This window comes from Salmo trutta, chromosome 34 (assembly GCF_901001165.1).
Source record: "Salmo trutta chromosome 34, fSalTru1.1, whole genome shotgun sequence".
NCBI classification, from domain to species: domain Eukaryota; kingdom Metazoa; phylum Chordata; class Actinopteri; order Salmoniformes; family Salmonidae; genus Salmo; species Salmo trutta.
In genome coordinates, this window is record NC_042990.1 from 12,550,374 (window position 1) to 12,571,403 (window position 21,030).

Consider the following 21,030-nt stretch of genomic DNA (forward strand, 5'->3'; position numbering starts at 1 on the left):
CTGACCAGTTTCAGAAGAAAGTTCTTTGTTTCTGGACATTTTGAGCCTGTAATCGAACCCACAAATGCTGATGCTCCAGATACTCAACTACTCTAAAGAAGGCCAGTTTTATTGCTTCTTTAATCAGAACAACAGTTTTTAGCTGTGCTAACATAATTGCAAAATGATTTTCTAATGATCAATTAGCTTTTTAAAATGATAAACTTGGATTAGCTAATACAACGTGCCATTGGAACACAGGAGTGATGGTTGCTGACAATGGGCATCTGTACGCCTATGTAGATATTCCACAAAAAACCTGCTGTTTCCAGCTACAATTGTCATTTACAACATTAACAATGTCTACACTGTATTTCTGATCAATAAAGATGTTATTTTAATGGACAAAAAAATGTGCTTTTCTTTTCTTTCAAAACAAGGACATTTCTAAGTGACCCCAAACTTTTGAATGGTAGTGTAATGAATTTGTCCCAATACTTTTGGTCCCCTAAAATGGGGGAACTATGTACAGAAAGTGCTGTAGTTTCTAAACGGTTCACCCGATATGGATGAAAATGCCCTCAAATTAAAGCTGACAGTCTGTACTTTAATAGTCATTGTATTGTATCCATATCAAATCCAAGCGCTGGAGTGGAGAGCCAGAACAACAAAACGTGTCACTCGCTAGGTTCCGATCCAACTGGCTACAGATTTTCATGCTAATACTCTAGAATCTGCATAAAGAAAATGTGTGCATTTTCCCACCAGTGGTGTGTTTCCACAAAATTGACAGTGCGCGATAATGTAGTGCACACAAAATGTACATTTTCGCTTAAGTTTTCATGTACCACATAAAAATCTAAAGTTCAATATGTTTCCATCGCATTTTCAACTCTACCGGTAGTTTTGTCACAAAAACTGTTGCATTAAATAGCAAATGTGCATACTCTGGTCTTGGCACGTGCACTCTAGCCAACAGCTTGCAGATACAGTGTGGGTAGGCTGTGCTGGGTTAAAAGCCTCTGCATGGTCAATCCATCATCTGCAGTGGCCGTACAGCATTTACTGCTATATGGTCTCTGCAGAAGTCAGGACATTCATACTTCTTGAGCTTTGCGGAACGGAGCTGTTGTGAAGGGAGTTGTCAAGGATGTGAGTTTGTGTTGATACAGGACCTCCCGCCCACATCTACCGTCAACCAATCATGTCAATACGGAGCTATACGGAGCCCTCTGCATTTTCACAAATTTTGCGAGGCTCACGGCGATGCGGTACGGAGCTCGATTTGGCCTCCACAAGCCTTCAGAGGCCCTGCAATTGCTTCACATCCGCTGTAAGAATCACATATGCAGAGCCAGCATAAATTGGCTTTAGGTCTACATGATGAGATTATTATGGATAAGAGGTGAGAATATTTTTATTGGTCAAAAATGGCAGTCAAGCACTGATCATCATGTCACCAGAATAAGAACCTCAATATTTATTGGAAAGGAGCATAAAGATCACATTGCACTTTCACCATCCTGTAAAATTCATCACTTCATTTGAAGCCTAATAATCTGTATGGTTTCCTGAGTTGTAGCAGGAGGACCACACCCCATAACATCGCGTGACTCCAAGTTTACTTCGATGTGATGGTTATTATATCAATATTTGTGCATGAAGGCGTTTCCACTGCCATTTCTCACATGATTAATTTTACTGACACAAAAATAACCCACCATGTCGAACGAACAAATGATCTGTCTACATTTCTAACTTTGTACCGAAACTTCCTGTTTCCATCAGCTGTTGGTATTTTGTTTATATGGTATGACTTTACTGCATAAAAACTGGATGGAAACGTGGTTACAGTCTCGAAACTTTTGGAGCTCAGTGTTTCTACTTGTGGTCCTTCAGTAGATACTTTGGTTAAAGTTGTCTTATAGGACAACTGATGTGAGATTGGGCAGCCAGGTTCATCCTCAGTGTCAAGTCATCGGTTGCCAGATTTGATCCTTTGTAGTCCACTGTTTTGGCTTCATGTACCTTACACTGTGGTCCAGATCACCATTTTCAGTATATCACCTGTCCATATTCTCGTCAAACCTGTGTGAATGGAAATATATTGAACTGGACTGAAAAACAATAAACACAGCCAATACATTTTCATGAATCATCATAATAGAAGGTCTCACTGTTTTCTTTCTGTTTGAAATGAATACTTTGATTTGCTCAATGGTAGCCAAAGAGTGATTAAGAATAACTAGATATTAGTCACACAATAAACATATGAGGTGATGGGCTTTCCCATTTATGGGTTCATTAATGTAGCTTGTTGTAAATGTGTGATGGTGCTTTCAAGAATACTGGGAACTCTGGAAAAAAACGAGGTCAAATAATGACTTCAGTGATCTTAAGGTCGGAAAGTAGGAGCTGTAGAAAGAGACCTTAGTTCCCGACTTGGAATTCTGAGTTGACCACTCAAAGATATTTTTCCTAGTCGGAGCTACATTTTTTACAAGTTCACAGTTGTCTAAAACGCACTGAGATCAGAAGTCAGAGATTTCCGAGTTCCAAGTTCCCAAGTGTTTTGAACGTGGCATGAGAGAGTCTGATGGTGTCACTCACTGTCTGACGCAGTCGGGGATCTGCACACGCTCAATAGGGATGTGCTGGGACAGCTCCCGAAGGCTGTCGATAAACTGAAGCTTGCGACTGAATTTGGAGCTGTGAGGATGACGGGATCGGAAGCCATTAGTTTTGTGTGACGGCACAGAGCCTACATGTAAAAAAATAAAGATACAGTAGTGGGCAGCATCGTTTAGATGAAATAAATATACAATTAAGATTTGTACTATTACAGCTACAAGATCAGGGCGGCTGCTCAAACAGTGCTATGGCCATTGTTCTATAGATGTCCCTTTTGCTTCATGGAGTAACAGGGCCCATTGACTCAACAACAACAACAGCAACCCTGACAGACTGGACTTGGTGTCTCAGGGGATGGTGGTCCTCACCTGATGAAGGGCTTGATGATGGTGATCAGGGCCTTGATGTACCAGGTTGGGTGTACGATGTATAGACCTTTCAGATTCTTCCTCAACCTACGAGAGTAACAGAATCAAGTTTAAGAGTAAAGGTAACAGTTGTTCATTCAATCGGTCAGTATATCTTCTGTAGATTTACACTACCTCTCTCACACACATCTCACATCACCATGATTGACGGTTTCAACCTTTCCATAAGACACGTATCTCTACCAAAGGTTACTTTAGTGCCTCCAAAGGTTATTTGGGGCCCAGTCTGTGTGACTCCCCAGACAGGCGCAAACTGTTAAGTAAGGGGTGTACCTCTCTCACTTACAGTACCAGTCAAAGGTTTTTTGACTATTTTCTAGATTGTAGAAAAATAGTGAAGACATCAAAACTATGAAATAACACATATGGAATCAAGTAGTAACCAAAAAAGTGTTAAACAAATACAAATATATGTTATACTTTAGATTCTTAAAAAATAGCCATCCGTTGCCTTGATGACAGCTTTGCACACTCTTGGCATTCTCAACCAGCTTCATTGGTATACAGAAGATAGCCATATTTGGTAAAAGACCAAGTCCATATTACAGCTCAAATAAGCAAAGATAAATGACAGTCCATCATTACTTTAAGACATCAAGGTCAGTCAATTCGGAAAATTTCAAGAAGTTTTAACGTTTCTTCAGGTGCAGTCGCAAAAACCATCAAGAGCTACTGGAAGGAACACCCAGAGTTACCTCTTCTGCAGAGGATAAGTTCAATAGAGTTAACTGCACCTCAGATTGCAGCCCAAATAAATGCTTCACAGAGTTCAAGTAACAGATACATCTCAACATCAACTGTTCAGAGGAGACTGCGTGAATCAGGCCTTCATGGTCGAAATGCTGCAAAGACTATTAAAGGACACCAATAAGAAGAGACTTGCTTGGTGTAACAGGGTTGGTTATGTTTCCACTTGCCTCTAAAGAAATGTGTACTTAATGTTCAAGCATTCTTATTGGTTGGTTCAACTGATGACAATAAGGTGTGTTGTGATTGGCCCCGCTTGCAGATAGGGGGAAATCGCAAACGTCAGGTCTTCCCAGTATGAAAATGTGATGCAAGGGGTAGGTCACGTTCTGAATACTGTTTTATATTTTATATTTTACAATGTGTACAAGTTTGCTGTACGTTACTGATTTATACATGTGTGGGTATATGGTACCTGTTAGGGATTGAGGGGTTTTCTGGGATGTGCTTTGGCATATGATTGCTGTAGATAAGTGTGTTAGCTAGCATACACCGTTGTAATGGTCACATAAGCCCACTGCTAACACAGTTGTCTTCATGCTACAGCTTTTGCTATCAACAGCCATCAGTATCATTAAGCCCTGCACAACTACCGTGCTGTTTCCCATTTAACAACAGGTATTTACACAGGTTATATTTTGTATTGTATTTTTGTATTTTGGGACCCAGTATGAAAATGTGATGCAAGGGATTTTGCCATCGACAGCCATCAGTATCATTAAACCCTGCACAACTACCGTGCTGTTTCCCATTTAACAACAGGAATAAATGATGCTCAACTGGGACCACTGGCTGATGTGATTTATTAGGAGAAAACACAACGCAAGGAGAGTACGATATACATCTGTTACACTGGTGCCGTGACCCGGATCATTGGTTGCTGCGGTGCAAGGTGTTCCCCTTGCTTTTGTGACGGGTAACGATGCTTCGGTGGGTGTCAGTTGTTGATGTGTGCAAGGGTCCCTGGTTCGAGCCCAGGTTGGGGCGAGGAGAGGGACGGAACCTACACTGTTACATTGATGCTGTTGACCCGGATCATTGGTTACTGCGGAAAAGGAGGAGGTCAAAAGGGGGGTGAGTGTAACCGATGTGAAATGGCTAGTTTGTTAGCGGTGGTGCGCGCTAATAGCGTTTCAATCAGTGATGTCACTCGCTCTGAGACCTGAAGTGGTTGTTCCCCTTGCGTTGCAAGAGCCGCGGCTTTTGTGGCGCGATGGGTAACGATGCTTCGTGGGTGTCAGTTGTTGATGTGTGCAAGGGTCCCTGGTTGGGGCGAAGAGAGGGACGGAACCTACACTGTTACATTGGCTTGGGCCAAGAAACTCGAGCAATGGACATTAGACCTGTGGAAATCTGTCCTTTGGTCTGATGACTCCAAAATTGGGATTTTTGGTTCCAACCGCCGTGTCTTTGTGAGACGCAGAGTAGGTGAACGGATGATCTCTGCATGTATAGTTCCCACCATGAAGCATGGAGGAGAAGGTGTGATGGTGTGGGGGTGGTTTGCTGGTGACACTGTCGGTGATTTATTTAGCATTCAAGGCACACTTAACCAGCAAGGCTACCACAGCATTCTGCAGCGATATGCCATCCCATCTGGTTTGCGCTTAGTGGGACTATAATTTGTTTTTCAACAGGACAATGACACCAAACACACATTCAGGCTGTGTAAGGGCTATTTGACCAAGAAGGAGAGTGATGGAGTGCTGCATCAGAAGACCTGGTCTCCACAATCCCCCGACCTCAACCCAATTGAGATGGTTTGGGATGAGTTGGAACGCAGAGTGAAGGAAAAGCAGCCAACAAGTGCTCCGCATATGTGGGAACTTATTCAAGACTGTTGGAAAAGCATTCCTCATGAAGTTGGTTGAGAGAATGCCAAGAGTGTGCAATGCTGTCATCAAGGCAAAGGCTGGCTACTTTGAAGAATCTCAAATATAAAATATATTTTGATTTGTTTAACACTTTGTTGGTTACTAAATGATTCCATATGTGTTATTTCATAGTTTTTATGTCTTCACTATTATTCTACAATGTAGACAATAATAAAAATAAAGAAAAACCCTGGAATGAGTCGGTGTGTCCAAACTTTTGACTGATACTGTACATGGGCCAAGTCAGACAACAGGAAGTGAGAGGGGAAGTTGGCTAGACACTGTCAGGTGTCAAAACACTAGCTCTATTGGAGAAAACATCACAAAGAATAATGGCGGTTTTCCAGACACAGGTGAGCCCTACTCCTGGACTGAAAAGCATGCTCAATGTAGAACTATTGAAAGAGCTTTTTCATCCACAAACACTTAATCTTGTCTGGAAAACTGTCAAATGCACACCACTCATCCCCTACCCAGATGGTCATACGCCATCGCAATCTTTGCTCTCTCCCACTACTATCTCCTCTTCTATCATATCATCTCTCCCTTTGCTAAATAGTTCTCTGTCTTGTCTCCTGACTCTGCCTGTTCAACCCTATTATCCTGCCTTTCCGCATCCTATGACTCGCACTGTCCTCTTTCCTCCCGGCTGGCTCGGCCCTCCCCTCCTGCTCAGTAGCTGAGTGACACATTGTGAGTTTACAGAACAGGCCTGTGTGCAGCTGAGCGAAAATTGAGGAAAACTAAACTTCTGGAGGACCTATCATCCTGTCACGCCCTCCTTTCTACATGCTCTTCCTCTGTTTCCGTTGCTAAAACAACTTTCTATCACTCTACATTTCAGCTTCTGCCTCTAACCCTAGGAAACTCTTTTCCACCATCTCCTCCCTCCTTAATCCTCAACCCCCTCCCTCCTCCCCCTCTGCGGATGACTTTGTTAACCACTTTGAAAAGAAGGTTGACAACATCCGCTCCTCCTTCACTCAGCCTATTGAGTCAACTGGTCCCACTCACACCGAACTACCCTACGCCTTGACCTCTTTCTCCCCTCTCTCTTCAGATGAAATCCTGCGACTAGTGTCCTGCCGCCCGACAAACTGCCCACTCGACCCCATCCCCTCCTCCCTTCTCCAGATCATCTCTGGAGACCTTCTCCAATCCTCACTCCCCTCATCAACTCACTGGCTTCCCTCATCAATCCCTCTGACTTCAAATGGCCGGAGTCGCTCCACTCTGCAAGAAACCAACACTCAACCCCTATGACGTCAAAAACTACAGACCCTTCTTTCTTTTCTTTCCAAAACACTTGAGCCCGCTGTCTCAGACAAACTCTCTCGCTATCGCTCTCAGAATGATGTTCTTGACCATAACCAGTCAGGCTTCAAGATGGGTCACTCAACCGAGACTGCTCTTCTCTGTGTCATGGTGGCTTTCCACACTGCCAAAGCTGACTCTCTCTCCTCTGTTCTCATCCTTCTAGATCTATCCGCTGCATTCGACATCATGAGCCATCAGATCCTCCTCTCCACCCTCTCAGGGCTGGGTGTCTCAGGCTCTGCACACTCTTGGATTGCATCCTACTTGGAAGGTCGCTCCTCAGCTTGGATGTCGGCCCACCATCTCAAGCTCAACCTCAACAAGACAGAGCTGCTCTTCCTCCAGGGGATGGCCTGCCCGCTCCATGACCTCTCCATCACGGCTGACAACTCCACAGTGTGACCCTCCCAGAGTGCAAAGACCCTTGGTGTGACCCTGGACAACACCCTGTCGTTCTCTGCAAACATGAAAGCAGTGACTCGCTCCTGCAGGTTCATGCTCTATAACATCTTTAGAGTACGACCCTACCTCACACAGGAAGCTGCACAGGTCCTAATCTAGGCACTTGTCATCTCCCGTCTGGACTACTGCAACTCGCTGTTGGCTGGGCTCCCCGCTTGTGCCATTAAACCCCTGCAACTTATCCAGAACGCTGCAGCCCGCCTAGTGTTAAACTTTCCCAAATTCTCCCATGTCGCCCCGCTCCTCTGCACATTCCACTGGCTTCCATTCGAAGCCCGCATTCACTACAAGATCATGTTACTTGCCTACGGAGCAGCAAGAGGAACTGCCCTTCCCTATCTTCAAGCTATGCTCAAACCCTAAACCCCAACCCGAGTTCTCCGTTCTGCCATCTTTGGTCTTTTGGCCCTCCCACCCGTATGGGAGGGAAGCTCCTGCTCAGCCCAGTCCAAGCTCTTCTCCGTCCTGGCACCCTAATGGTGGAACCAGCTTCCCCCTGATATTTACATTTACATTTACATTTTAGTCATTTAGCAGACGCTCTTATCCAGAGCGACTTTCCGTACTGGTCCCCCGTGGGATATGTTGTTTTTGTCCCACCTAGCTATCTTAAGATGAATGCAGTAACTGTTAAGTCCCTCTGGATAAAGGCATCTGCTAAATGACTAAAATGTAAATGTTCAAAGAAAGGGTCCAAAACCATATCACAAACAAATGAGTGTCTGAACTATAGGTAACATCTAGAAATCCCTGCAGGGTTTTTCTTGGATAATTCCTTACACATATTTGTATGAAGGGAAATAGGATATAATAATATAAATATACTAATATAATAAATAAATATAATAATATAAATAATATAAAGGGAAATCAAGTTGAGACATTCATTCAACAACATACAAGGTCAGTGTGATGGTCTTAGCAGCTTTTTTCCTCCTGCAGTTCACTTGATACCTTTACTGGATCCAAACATTTAGTTACATTATTAGGATTAGACCCAGGTCAAGGTGTACGGCATCAAAGCTTTCTGGAAATATGAGGGATTATGTTAGTAGCCATGCTGTACAGAAGCCTTTGGACACTGTTGTAACCATCCTGAAAAAAATAACACTCTTTCCATTAGGGCACTCAATGTAAAACGTTTTAAAAACGTTTTCCAACGGAAAATGACTATGTGAGTGTTTTTTATTGGACAAGTCCATGTAGTCCATCCTAGTTTCAGTCCATTTTCTTCCGTTTTGTGCCTAATGAACAAAACCCTGGAATCTACTACCTCTTAGCCTGAGAACTGTAGGTTGGCTGTGCGGGAAGTCAGGAGGAAACTCAAAATTATACTTTGGTTTTGATGCCATCCTCTGGCTGAAGAAGGAGTGCCAAAGCAGGCTCTCGTAAACTTGCTAAGGATGCTAAGGCCCAATGTGACACTATTATTGCCAGCTACTTGCTGTGGGTTCCTTTCTATACTGTATAAGTACATATGGTTGCTACACAGAAAATTCAAACTCTCAAACACCATTTTTTTAAAGTACGCATGGTATTATTTGGGAATATTTATTGAAGGTTTAACTTTATTTTACTGTCTGCTGTTTTAAGTCGTTTATTTATTAAAAGTACTGGTACTGGTATAAAAGTAGCCTCCTGGTATAACTTTGTGATATACTTAAATAGCAATTACATAGCAATTACCTAATGAGGTGCAGACTTGTATTAGATCAAGACAAGTCACAAATGTGATGGCTTGAGACTCGTCTTGGTAGATTCTATTCTGTTTCACTACACAAGAGCACAACGGTGGTGGACACGCCTACTCATTCCATGGTTTTTCTTAATTTTTACTATTTTATACATTGTAGAATAATAGTGAAGACATCAAAATTATGAAATAACAAATATGGAATCATGTAGTAACCAAAAAAGTGTTAAAAAAATCTAAATATATTTTAGATTTTAGATTCTTCAAAGTAGCCAACCAAATCCAAATCAAACTCTATTTCTCACATGTGCCGAATACAACAGGTGTAGACCTTACCATGAAATGCTTACTTACAAGCCCTTAACCAACAATGCAGTTCAAGAAAGAGTTAAGAAAATATTTACCAAATAAACTAAAGTAAAAAATAATAAAAAGTAACACAATAAAACAACAATAACGAGGCGATATACAGGGGGTACCAGTACTGAGCCAATGTGCAGGGGTACAGATTAGTTGAGGTAATTTGTACATGTAGGTAGAGGTAAAGTGACTATGCATAGATAATAAACAGTGAGTAGCAGCAGTGTAAAAACAAATGGGGGGGGGATGGGGGTGGAGCAGAGAGAACAGTCTATGACTTGGGTGACTAGAGTCTTTTACAATTTTTTTGACTTTCCTCTGACACCGCCTAGTATATAGGTCCTGGATGGCAGGAAGCTTGACCCCAGTGATGTACTAGGCCGTACGCACTACCCTCTGTAGCGCCTTACGGTCAGATGCCGAGGAGTTGCCATACCAGGCGGTGATGCAACCGGTCCGGATGCTCTCGATGGTGCAGCTGTAGAACTTTTTGAGGATCTGGGGCCACATACCAAATCTTTTCAGTCTCGAGGGGGTAAAGGTGTTGTCGTGCACTCTTCACAACTGTCTTGGTGTGTTTGGACCATAATAGTTCGTTGGTGATGTGGACACCAAGGAACTCAAAACTCTCGACCCGCTCCCCTACAGCCCCGTCAATGTTGATGGGGGCCTGTTCGGCCCTTCTTTTCCTATAGTCCACGATAAGCTCCTTTGTCTTGCTCACATTGAGGGATAGGTTGTTGTCCTGGCACCACAATGCCAGGTCTCTGACCACCTCCTTATAGGCTGTCCCACTGTTGTGTCATCAGCAAACTTAATGATGATGTTGGAGTCACATTTTTTTGTTTTCTTATGGCCTTATATAGCTGGTTGAGTGCGGTCTTAGTGCCAGCATCGGTTTGTGGTGGTAAATAGACGGCTGCGAATAATATAGATGTCACACCCTGATCTGTTTCACCTGTCCTTGTGATTGTCTCCACCCCCTCCAGGTGTCGCTTATTTTCCCCAGTGTATTTATCCCTGTGTTTCCTGTCTTTCTGTGCCAGTTTATCTTGTATGTTTGTCAAGTCAACCAGCGTGTTTTTTCCCGTACTCCTTTTCCACTTCTTTGCTAGTCCTCCCGGTTTTGACCCTTGCCTGTTTTCTGGACTCCATACCCGTCTGCCTGACCATTCTGCCTGCCCTGACCTCAAGCCTGCCCGCCCTTCGGTACCTACTGGACTGCCTGTACACTACCATTGTACACTACCATTGTGTCTGCATCTGGGTCTCGCCTTGTGCCCTTATAATAGATGAGAACTCTCTTGGTAGATAGTGTGGTCTACAGCTTATCACAAGGCGTGCAATACCTTGAGACTTCTTTAACATCATGCGCCAGCTGTTATTGACAAATAGACACACACCCTCCTCTTACCAGACGTAGCTTCTCTGTCCTGCCGACGCATGGAAAATCCCACCAGCTCTATATTATTCGTGTTGTCGTTCAGCCATGACTCAGTGAAAGGTAAGATATTACAGTTTTTAATGTCCCGTTGGTAGGATACTCTTGATCGTATATTATTCATTTTGTTTTCCAATGACTGTACGTTGGCCAATAGAATGGAGGGTAGTGGGGGTTTACTCACTCACCTACGAATTCTCAGAAGGCAGCCTGACCTCCGCTCCCTTTTCCTCTGTCTTTTCTTCATGCAAATGACGGGATTTGGGCCCATTCCCGAGAAAGCAGTATATTCTTCCCGTCAGAATCATTAAATATTTTTTTTGGTCCAGTTCGAGGTGAGTAACCGCTGTTCTGATGTCCAGAAGTTATTTTCGGCCATAAGAGACAGTAGCAGCAACATTATGTACTAAATAAGTTAAAAAAATAAATTACAAACAACGCAAAAAAATGAACACAATGTCACGTGTGCTCCCTCTCCGGCCTCTAGGTCACCAGGCTGCTCGTTATGGCGCACACCTGTCACCATCGTTACGTGCATCTGCGCATAATGACACTCACCTGGACTCCATCACCTCCTTGATTATCTGCCTTATATATGTCACTCCCTTTGGTTCCTTCCCCAGATGTCATTGTTTCCTGTCTGTGCGTTGTTCGTGTTTCGTATTATGTTTCATTCATTCATTAAATTATTCACTCCCTGAATTTGCATCCCAACTCCCAGCGCACACGTTATAGAATGACGCCACATCAAAGCGAAGCATCAGGGAGTGTTTTTTTGTGTTTTGGAGGTGATGTCGGGTCTGGGTGTCAGAACCGAAGCTACCTGGGAGGCCTCAGCCGGTTTGTCGGATTCCCATGCCTCGGCGGGTTCTACGAGTTCCCCTGCCTCAGCTGGCTCGACGGGTTTCCATACCTCAGCGGGATCGACAGGCTTCCATGCCTCAGTTGGCTCGACAGGCTGCCATGCCTCTGCGGGTTCGATCGGCTCCCATGCCTCAGCTGGTTCGATATGTTCCCATGCCTCAGCTGGGTGAACAGGTTCCCATGCCTCGACAGAGGCAACCGGGGAGGTCTCAGCCGGCTCATCAGGCTCTCACTCCTCAGCCGGTTCATCAGGGTTCTGCACCTCAGCGAAGGCGACCGGTCTATTCCTGATCCTCGGGATCGTCCCTGTGGTTGGCGTCCTGCGGCTGGAGCCGCACCCCGGGGAGGGGGTACTGTCACGTATGTTTTCTCTCCGGCACTCTTAGTCGCCATGCTCCCGCGCCTCAGCCGGATCGACAGGTTCCCGTGCCTTAGCAGAGGTGACCGGTCCGCTCCTGATCCCCGGGATTGCCATTTTGGTCGGCGTCCTACGGCTGGAGCCGCGCGTCGGGGAGGGGGTACTGTCATGTGTGCGCCCTCTCCGGCCTCTAGGTCACCAGGCTGCTCGTAATAGTGCACACCTGTCACCATCGTTACGCACATCTGCGCATAATGACACTCACCTGGACTCCATCACCTCTTTGATTATCTGCCCTTTATATGTCACTCCCTTTGGTTCCTTCCCCAGGTGTCATTGTTTTTGTTTCAGTTTCCTGTCTGAGCGTTGTTCGTGTTTCTTGTTTCTTCCCGACTCCCAGTGCACACGTTATGCACAATAGCACAGTTGGTTAGGAGTCCGTAAAACGGCAGCCATCCCCTCCGGTGCCATTCTCTCCCTTTGCCTTGATGACAGCTTTGCACACTCTTGGTATGCTCTCAACCAGCTTCATGAGGTAGTCACCTGGAATGCATTTCAATTAACAGGTGTGCCTTGTTAAAAGTTTATTTGTGGATTTTTTTTCCTTCTTAATGTGTTTCAGCCAATCAGTTGTGTTGTGACAAGGTAGGGGTGGTATAGAGAAGGTAGCCCTATTTGTTAAAAAAACAAGTCCATATTATGGCAAGAACAGCACAAATAAGCAAAGAAAAACGACAGTCCATCTTTACTTTAAGACATGAAGGTCAGTCAATTCGGAACATTAAGAACTTTTAAAGTTTCTTCAAGTGCAGTCACCAAAACCATCAAGCGCTATGATGAAACTGGCTCTCATGATGACTGCCACAGGAAAAGAAGACTCAGAGTTACCTCTGCTGCAGAGGATAAGTTCATTAGAGTTGCCAGCCTGAGAAATTGCAGCCCAAATAAATGCTTCACATAGTTCAAGTAACAGACACATCTCAACATCAACTGTTCAGAGGAGACTGCGTGAATCACCAATAAGAAAAAGAGACTTGTTTGGGCCAAGAAACTTGAGCAATGGACATTAGACCTGTGGAAATCTGTCCTTTGGTCTGATGACTCCAAATTTGAGATTTTTGGTTCCAACCGCTGTGTCTTTGTGAGATGCAGAGTAGGTGAACGGATGATCTCTGCATGTGTAGTTCCCACCGTGAAGCATTGAGGAAGAGGTGTGATGGTGTGGGGGTGCTTTGCTGGTGACACTGTCAGTGATTTATTTTGAATTCAAAGCACACTTAACCAGCTTGGCTACCACAGCATTCTGCTGCGATTCGCCATCCCATCTGGTTTGCGCTTAGTGGGACTATCATTTGTATTTCAACAGGACAATGACCCAAAACACACCTCCAGGCTGTGTAAGGGCTATTTGGACCGCAGAGGGAAGAAAAATCAGCCAACAAGTGCTCAGCATATGTGGGAACTCCTTCAAGGCTGATGGAAAAGCATTCCTCATGGAGCTGGTTGAGAGAATGCCAAGAGTGTGCAAAGCTGTCATCAAGGCAAAGGGTGGCTTCTTTGAAGAATATAAAACATGAAATATTTGTTGAACCCTTTTTTGGTTAGTACATGATTCCATATGTGCTATTTCATAGTTTTGATGTCTTCACTATTATTCTACAATGTAAAAATATAAAGAAAAACCCTTGAATGAGTAGGTGTCCAAACTTTTGACTGGTACTGTAGTTAAATAGTTACATAGTAATTACCTAATGAAGTGCAGACTTGAGTTAGATCAGGATCAGTCATAAATGTGATGGCTTGAGACTCGTCTTGGTAGCTTCTATTCTGTTTCACTACACGAGAGCACAACAGTGGTGGATGGTGGATCAGGCTATCAACTACTAACCTGGCTGATCCATGTGACTCACAGCACAGAGCTGTGACCACACTGGCCTGGATAGGAGGCCATTTGTTAATTCAATATTCGCTCAAAAATTGCGCAATGGATTTCGTTATTTTGGATTTTATTACAATTTTTTCTCAGGGGTTGAGAGCTCTCGTTGTTTAGATTTGAAATTCCAAACATTGTAATGGAAGGGGGCTGTATGTGGCTGTGCCTGTTGGTGTTTGAATGAAAAAGACACAGAGGGGGGCCAAGCAGTAAAAGCACAGCCCCCTCCATTATCAACACCAACAACATCAAAAAGCCATCCCCGACTCTGAAGTCAGGAGGACTTCAAGAATTAAGCGTTAGCCAGACTAATTAACTACTAGGCTGACTTGACTTTGAGTAGGGACACTACTGTATCATTAATAAAACAAATTGCCCTGCTGAATAAAATAAATTATGATGTTATATAATGATGTTGAAGTACTTTGCCCTGGTGACACGAAGGTCCTCCCCTGGCACTGTTCATGTATACTCAGGACTGTGCAAATTCAGAGAAATACTCTTCCATTTGTGGCTCAGTTGGTAGAGCATGGTGTTTGCAACGCCAGGGTTGTGGGTTCGATTCCCACGGGGGCCAGTACGAAAAAATAAATGTATGAAATGTATTCACTACTGTAAGTCGCTCTGGATAAGAGCGTCTGCTAAATGACTAAAATGTAATGTAAATGCAATCATTGTAAAATAAGATTTTTTTCTTAACGGACTTGCCTAGTGAAATAAAAAAATATATAAAAAAGAATGGACCATAGAATACTACAAATCAACAGGTTTAAGGTGGAGTGTTTGCCCTCATTTGTGTACAGCCAGTCAGAGCAAGTTGGACATTAATTAAGCACCACACCCTGGGTCTATTCATATTCAATACAATAATTCTGCTTCTACACAAACTCCTAACACAAACAACGCGTTACCACAAACAGAGTCATATTTCACCAGATGCTGAGTAGGGGAAATTACAAGGTTGGGAAATACAGGATATAAATCCACAATTTGCGCAATGCTGCTACAGCAAGACATTCGAATCGGGGAGGAGCTTCGTGTAATGATCGCATGCCCCCATTTTAGTGGAATTGTGTAAATATTGTTTCAGAAGTTTACTTTTTAATTATCTTTCTTCCACTTGCTTTACTGTCGTTGTGGTGAAGGGAAGAGCATCTAGCCATGGCTGTGCTTTGACAGAACGGCAAAGTTTTGTATTCTGGGCTACTCGGGAAAATCGATCGGCTCTAGAAAATACCGCTAAAGTTCAGTGTGGCGCCACAGTAAGACATCGTGGGAATCTCGATTCGAAAACTCATTGCCTGCATTTAGACTTATTGCTGAACATTCACATTGACATCACACTTGAGGACTTCATTGCGGATTCACAGTGAAAACGTTCAAGGAATCAACCTTCTGAGAGTGGCAGAGGATGCTTTCTGTGTCAGACCCAGAGTGACAGTTTACGGGGGAAGGTGTCTGTTGTAACACATTTTCTTAATTTCTGTATTTTTTCCTTAGGCAAGCCTAGGAATCTAGTATTATTTAATTAATATGGGTTGTCTGTGCAGTAAAGACCAACGTATTGAGAAGGCACGTAAAGAATCAAACAAAAGGATTAATAAACAGCTGCAAGAAGACGAGCATAACAACCAAATAACTTGCCGGCGCCAGTTACTACTGTTAGGAGCTGATGAATCTGGGCAACGCACGATAGTAAATCAGATGCGCTGTTTACACGCGGAACGCACTGCAGAGGAGAAAATGCATTACATACAAAACAACAGTAAAAAGGCTTCAGGGATGTCTGAGACATTTTTCGAGATGGATGGTATCCATTTTCATGTATCTAATGTTAGAGGTCAGAGGTACGAAAGCAGAAAGTGGATGCGGTGTTTCGCTGACGCGTGGGATGTTATTTTTGTGGTGGACAGCAGCAGCTATGACATGGTGATGCAGGAGGACAGCCAGACCAACTGGCTGCAGGAGGTACTAAACCTCTTCAAGATCATCTGGGACAACAGGTGGCTAAGGACCCTTCCTGTCTGGGTCTTACTGAACAAACAGGACCTCCTAGCAGAGAAGGTTTTGGAGGGAAAATCAAAAATGGAAGAGTATTTCCCAGAATTTGCACACTACACTATGCCGGAATTTTCAACACCAGTACCGGGGGAGGACCTTCGTGTCACCAGGGCAAAGTACTTCATACGTGATGAGTTTCTGAAGATCAGTACAGCAGACCAACTAGACCAAAGGGACTGTCATCTGGTTTTCACCTGTGCAGTTGACACGGAAAACATCCGGCTCTTCTTCCGTGTCTTGACAGATAGCCAGCTTGGTAGATTTTCGACACTGAGACACTTATTTTTCACCGACTGAGACAAATTTTAATGATTTGATTACTTGAGTCTTAATTACTTGGCATAAAATCAAATAACTTGAGATTTGACTTTGGCAGTGTTCCAGGCCAACTACATTGCAGTTGCCAGATCTCACAATGCCTGAATAGGTGTTGAACATATCCACTAACCACATCATATAATATAGCACTCTGGCTGCAATGTTGATGACTGCAATATATTCGGCCTGGAACGTGGCCTACGACTTGTAGACTCCGCTGACATGAGATACTGTTGAGTTAAAATATTTTTGTACCGTTTTGTTACTCACTGTGGCATATAGTTTTCTGAAATAGGACCGCAAACCAAGCCAATTTGAGTAAACAGAACTAACCTTCTGTCAACAGTGGTGTAACACTCTCTGAGCCAGCCAATGCCGGGGAGCTTGTCACGCTGGGCCATGGCACACAGGTACACAATGACGTAGTTCTCCGCCACCATCAGGTCCAACGTCCCCACAACGTACCTGCAATGTTTAGTGGTGCTGTGGTTAGGAATGTTGACCTGAAGAGTGGCCAATTCAGATAGTGTTTTACTAAGACTGGCTTCTCATCAATTAGCTCTCACACCTGAACAGGTTGTCCATGACATGCTGGTAGTTCTCCATGTTGTTTTCAGGGAGATAGCAGGAAGAGAACACAATGATGTCATTAGACCCTTCTCCATAGTAACCTGGAAGGAAAACAACATTTGGATGAGGCAAAAATGAACATGCAAAAAATAAGTGAAGATGCTCGTTGTGTCATCCGAGTTGATCTCACAACAAACGGTCACATTATCCGAATTCCATGAGCCGGAGAAAAGCTCACATTCGTGCATAATGTCGGTTAGGTAAGTGCGACAGATTAAGTGAGTGCTGGGATTCTGGACTCACCCCCGTGTGACAGGACTCGAAGGAAAGGATCAAGTACACTCATGTTGACCAGACTCTCCTGAAGCGGATCTCCTGTGCGGAACCGGCGCCACCTAGTGCCCTGGCTGTCCACCTGGTCTTGGTCAAGAGAGCCCACTCCCATCTGCTCTGGTACTGACCCACGGGCCTTATGGAAATGTGATGCCACTCCCAGACGAAGGTCATCTGTGAATGGGAATAATGTTTCAATGGTCAATTTCCCATACAGTACTGTAGATAACAAAATGCATAGATGGAGAGTGGTTGTGTACTGTCTATAATAGATTATATCTATGGGGTCAATATCACCTAATGCAAAGCATATATAAAGGGACTAGCTATATATTATGAATTGCCCAAAATAGCCTATTTGTGTCTATCTCATGGGAAAAATATAATCAAAGTGAAAGTTGTTCAATAAGTTAATTGGCTGATCTTGGACCTGTGAGTGAAGAAACGAACCAAAGATAAAGGCTGTTAGTCTGTCCTGTCCACTGCACCCAGTTCTCACCCTCCAAATCCACGTCGTGCACTGGAAAGTGGAGGGACTCGCTGTCCGAGGGCGTTTCCATGGCATCCAAGTCGATGTCCAGCCCCAGATCTTCGTCATCAGGGGAGGGAGAGAGGGCAGCTGTGGCATAGTCGTCGGAAACCGCAGAGTCACTGCGATCCAGCGTCAGACTTAGGGCGGGGGCCACCAGGCGCTTCTTCCTGAGTCGGGGCCCTGAAAGAGCCAGGCTGCTGGGCGGGGCTACCATGACATTTAATCATCATGATTTGCATTTATATGTAGCTTTATAACAGTGACTGTGATGTTACAACATTGCAATTTGAATTGAAGTGTTACCTGGTCTGTCATCAGCAGCTAATGTGGGGTTCCCCAAGACTGCATCTGTGCCATAAGCATTCCTGGGAGGTGACCTACAATGTTTGGAGAGGTCAACAGTTACATTTCTATGGATTTTTTATTAGATATAGGTGTTTCATTGTGAAAAAAAAACACTTGTTTGGATATTTGGTATGTTGATAATATAACAAAAACAATTCAGTCTGATGACCATAACCTCTGACCTGGGAATGTAAATGTCCTCCTTCTCCATTTCTTGCTCTTCCTCTCTTGGCTCCATGTTGTTTCTGTTCAGGTTCTCAGTGCCAAGTTTCCTGATTAGATGTTGTCAGAGTAACAGCAAACCTTTTGGCCCGGGCGAAATGAAAAATCAAAACCGCTATTACAGCTCAGGAGCAACTTTAGCTGTAACTTCATATTTTTTATTTGAGGAGAATAACGAGTGTAAAAAGAAATGATGATGAATGTCATGGACAAGTCAAAAAAAGAAATACTGTAACACCAACAAGTTCATGTCTGATCAGTTCTGCCAAATGATCGGATACGGAGGGATTTGTTCCTATGCTGGCCTCTAGTGGAAAACACACAGTGTTCATTTGTATTGAGTGCAATAAAGGTAGTACGGTATATAAGCCAAGGCTGTCAACAACCACCGTCTGTCACCATTTTGTACTTTCTTTTTCAAAGCTTGTATTATATTGAAAATGTAGAATGACTTGTAGAATGTAAGACCCTTACACCAGTGAGAACACATTCAATTGCACCAATATCACCAACTTTGTCTGGGTTACATTCATGTAAATAAGTGGTAAACAAAACTTGAGACAGGAATGCATGTGCACAGATACAATACAAAGCAACAAATGTGTAACATTACCTTGTTGGTGGTATTTGGTTGACAGGCCGACAAACGTTTCAATGTCTTTGTAAAAGTACAGTAACTGTACAATGAGTAACCTTTGAGTGAAACAGGTAAACGTTATGGTTTTGCTGAACTCATGACGAAGCCTCAATTGCACTGACACAATTGCCACACCTGAGAGTCAAGGTGTGTTGTATTTATTGCCAGTGCAAGCCCATCCCTGTAACCAAGGTAACAGGAATTAACTGCACAAGCTCCGCTTTAGGGTGAAAACATGCATGTACATGCAGGCATACTTGTTCAGAATTCATGCAATGTAGGCTATTGGGCTGTATGACATCACAGAGAATCAAACAAGAGTCAGCACTGAAACTAGTGATACATGATTGAGGATTGTTTTTCAATGTTATTTATACTATAAAACACATACAAACATCCTAATACCTATTCTGAATCTAAAATGTATGGCCTACTGTAGATTCGAAAGGGCCATAGAAAATTGACCTAAGAGATTTTGTACCCAAGGATGTTTTGAGCACCTTGTACTTCCTTGGCTATCTACACATTATTTGCTGGCTCAGCATTGCACCATAAGAACTTCTCTTGTAATTATGAGTAGTTACATTTTTCTAGTAATCACACCCCTCTTCAACATTTCCTCATTCAGTCACCACAAACTGCCTATGTATCTCAAATACGTTTAGAAACAAGAGAAATTGCCAAGCATTCATACACTGATAAACATAGGCGTTGACTTTTGGAGTTGACGAAGCCCATTTGACAGCTTAGATCTTTGCTTTCCATCTGCAATGTGTGATACAGTGCCTTCAGGAAGTATTCACACCCCTTGACTTATTCAACATTTTGTAGTGTTACAGCCTGAATTCAAAATGGATTAAATTTATTTGGTTTCTCACCCATCTACACACAATACCCCATAATGGCAAAGTGAAAACATGTTTTTAGACATTTTTGCAAATGTATTGAAAATAAGTATTCACACCCTTGAGTAACAATATGTTGTGGAGGCACTTTTGGCAGCGATTACAGCTGTTTGTCTTTCTGGGTAAGTCTTTAAGAGCTTTCCACACCTGGATTGTACAACATTTGCCCATTATTACAAATTCTTCAAGCTCTGTGAAATTGGTTGTTGATCATTGCTGGACAACCATTTTCAGGTCTTGCCATAGATGTTCAAGTATATTTAAGTCAAAACTGTAACTGTGCCACTCAGGAACATACAATGTCTTCTTGGTATGCAACTCCAGTATAGATTTGGCCTTGTGTTTAAGGTTATTGTCCTGCTGAAAGGTGAATTCACCTCCCAGTGCCTGGTGGAAAGCAGACTGAACCAGGTTTTCCTCTAGGATTTTGCCTGTGCTTAGCTCCATTCCGTTTCTTTTATATCCTGAGCGGTTGGCCTCATGGTGAAAGTCCTGAGGAGTTTCCTTCCCCTCCGACAATGGAGTTAGGAAGGACGCCTGTATTTTTGTAGTGACTGGGTGTATTGATACACCATCCAAAGTGTAATTAATAACTGCACCATGCATAAAGGGATATTCAATGTCTACCAATAGGTGCCCTTCTTTGTGAGGCATTGGAAAAACTCTGGTCTTTGTGGTTGAATCTGTGTTTGAAATTCACTGCTCGACTGGGGAACCTTACAGATAGTTGTATGTGTAGGGTACAGAGATGAGGTAGACATGTTAAACACTATTACTGCACACTGAGTCAATGCAACTTATTATGTGACTTGTTAAGCACATTTTTACTCCTGAACATATTTAGGCTTACCATAACAAAGAGGTTGAATACTTATACTAATTTCAGCTTTTAATTTATAATTCATTTGTAAAAGATTCGAAAAACAGAATTCCACTTGACATTATGGGGTATCGTGTGTAGGCCAGTGACAAGAAATCTCAATTTAATCCATTTTAAATTCAGACTTTAACACAACAAAA

General features: G+C 43.3%; 1 protein-coding gene and 1 pseudogene across 3 annotated transcripts; one reads left to right on the top strand and one right to left on the bottom strand.

Annotated features, from left to right (window-relative positions):
• Window positions 1-1,380: 1,380 nt before the first annotated feature.
• LOC115173602 (BCL2/adenovirus E1B 19 kDa protein-interacting protein 2) lies at window positions 1,381-19,265 on the bottom strand. 3 transcript variants are annotated; one of them, XM_029731863.1, is made up of 10 exons: window positions 19,082-19,265; window positions 18,429-18,549; window positions 18,205-18,278; window positions 17,869-18,081; window positions 17,340-17,543; window positions 17,035-17,137; window positions 16,800-16,931; window positions 2,979-3,065; window positions 2,590-2,688; window positions 1,381-2,067 (listed from the first exon to the last, which is right to left on the bottom strand). In XM_029731863.1, the coding sequence occupies exons 2-10, from the start codon at window positions 18,482-18,484 to the stop codon at window positions 2,043-2,045; spliced, it is 993 nt and encodes a 330-aa protein (XP_029587723.1). In that variant the 5' UTR covers window positions 18,485-18,549; window positions 19,082-19,265; the 3' UTR covers window positions 1,381-2,042. The 3 variants fall into 3 exon arrangements, 2 of the variants coding, with proteins under 2 accessions (XP_029587723.1, XP_029587722.1); XM_029731862.1 differs by having other exon boundaries at window positions 17,869-18,108; XR_003871632.1 differs by having other exon boundaries at window positions 2,056-2,067; window positions 2,590-2,740; window positions 17,869-18,108.
• On the top strand, window positions 15,101-18,856 carry LOC115173603 (guanine nucleotide-binding protein G(s) subunit alpha pseudogene; annotated as a pseudogene).
• Window positions 19,266-21,030: the final 1,765 nt, after the last annotated feature.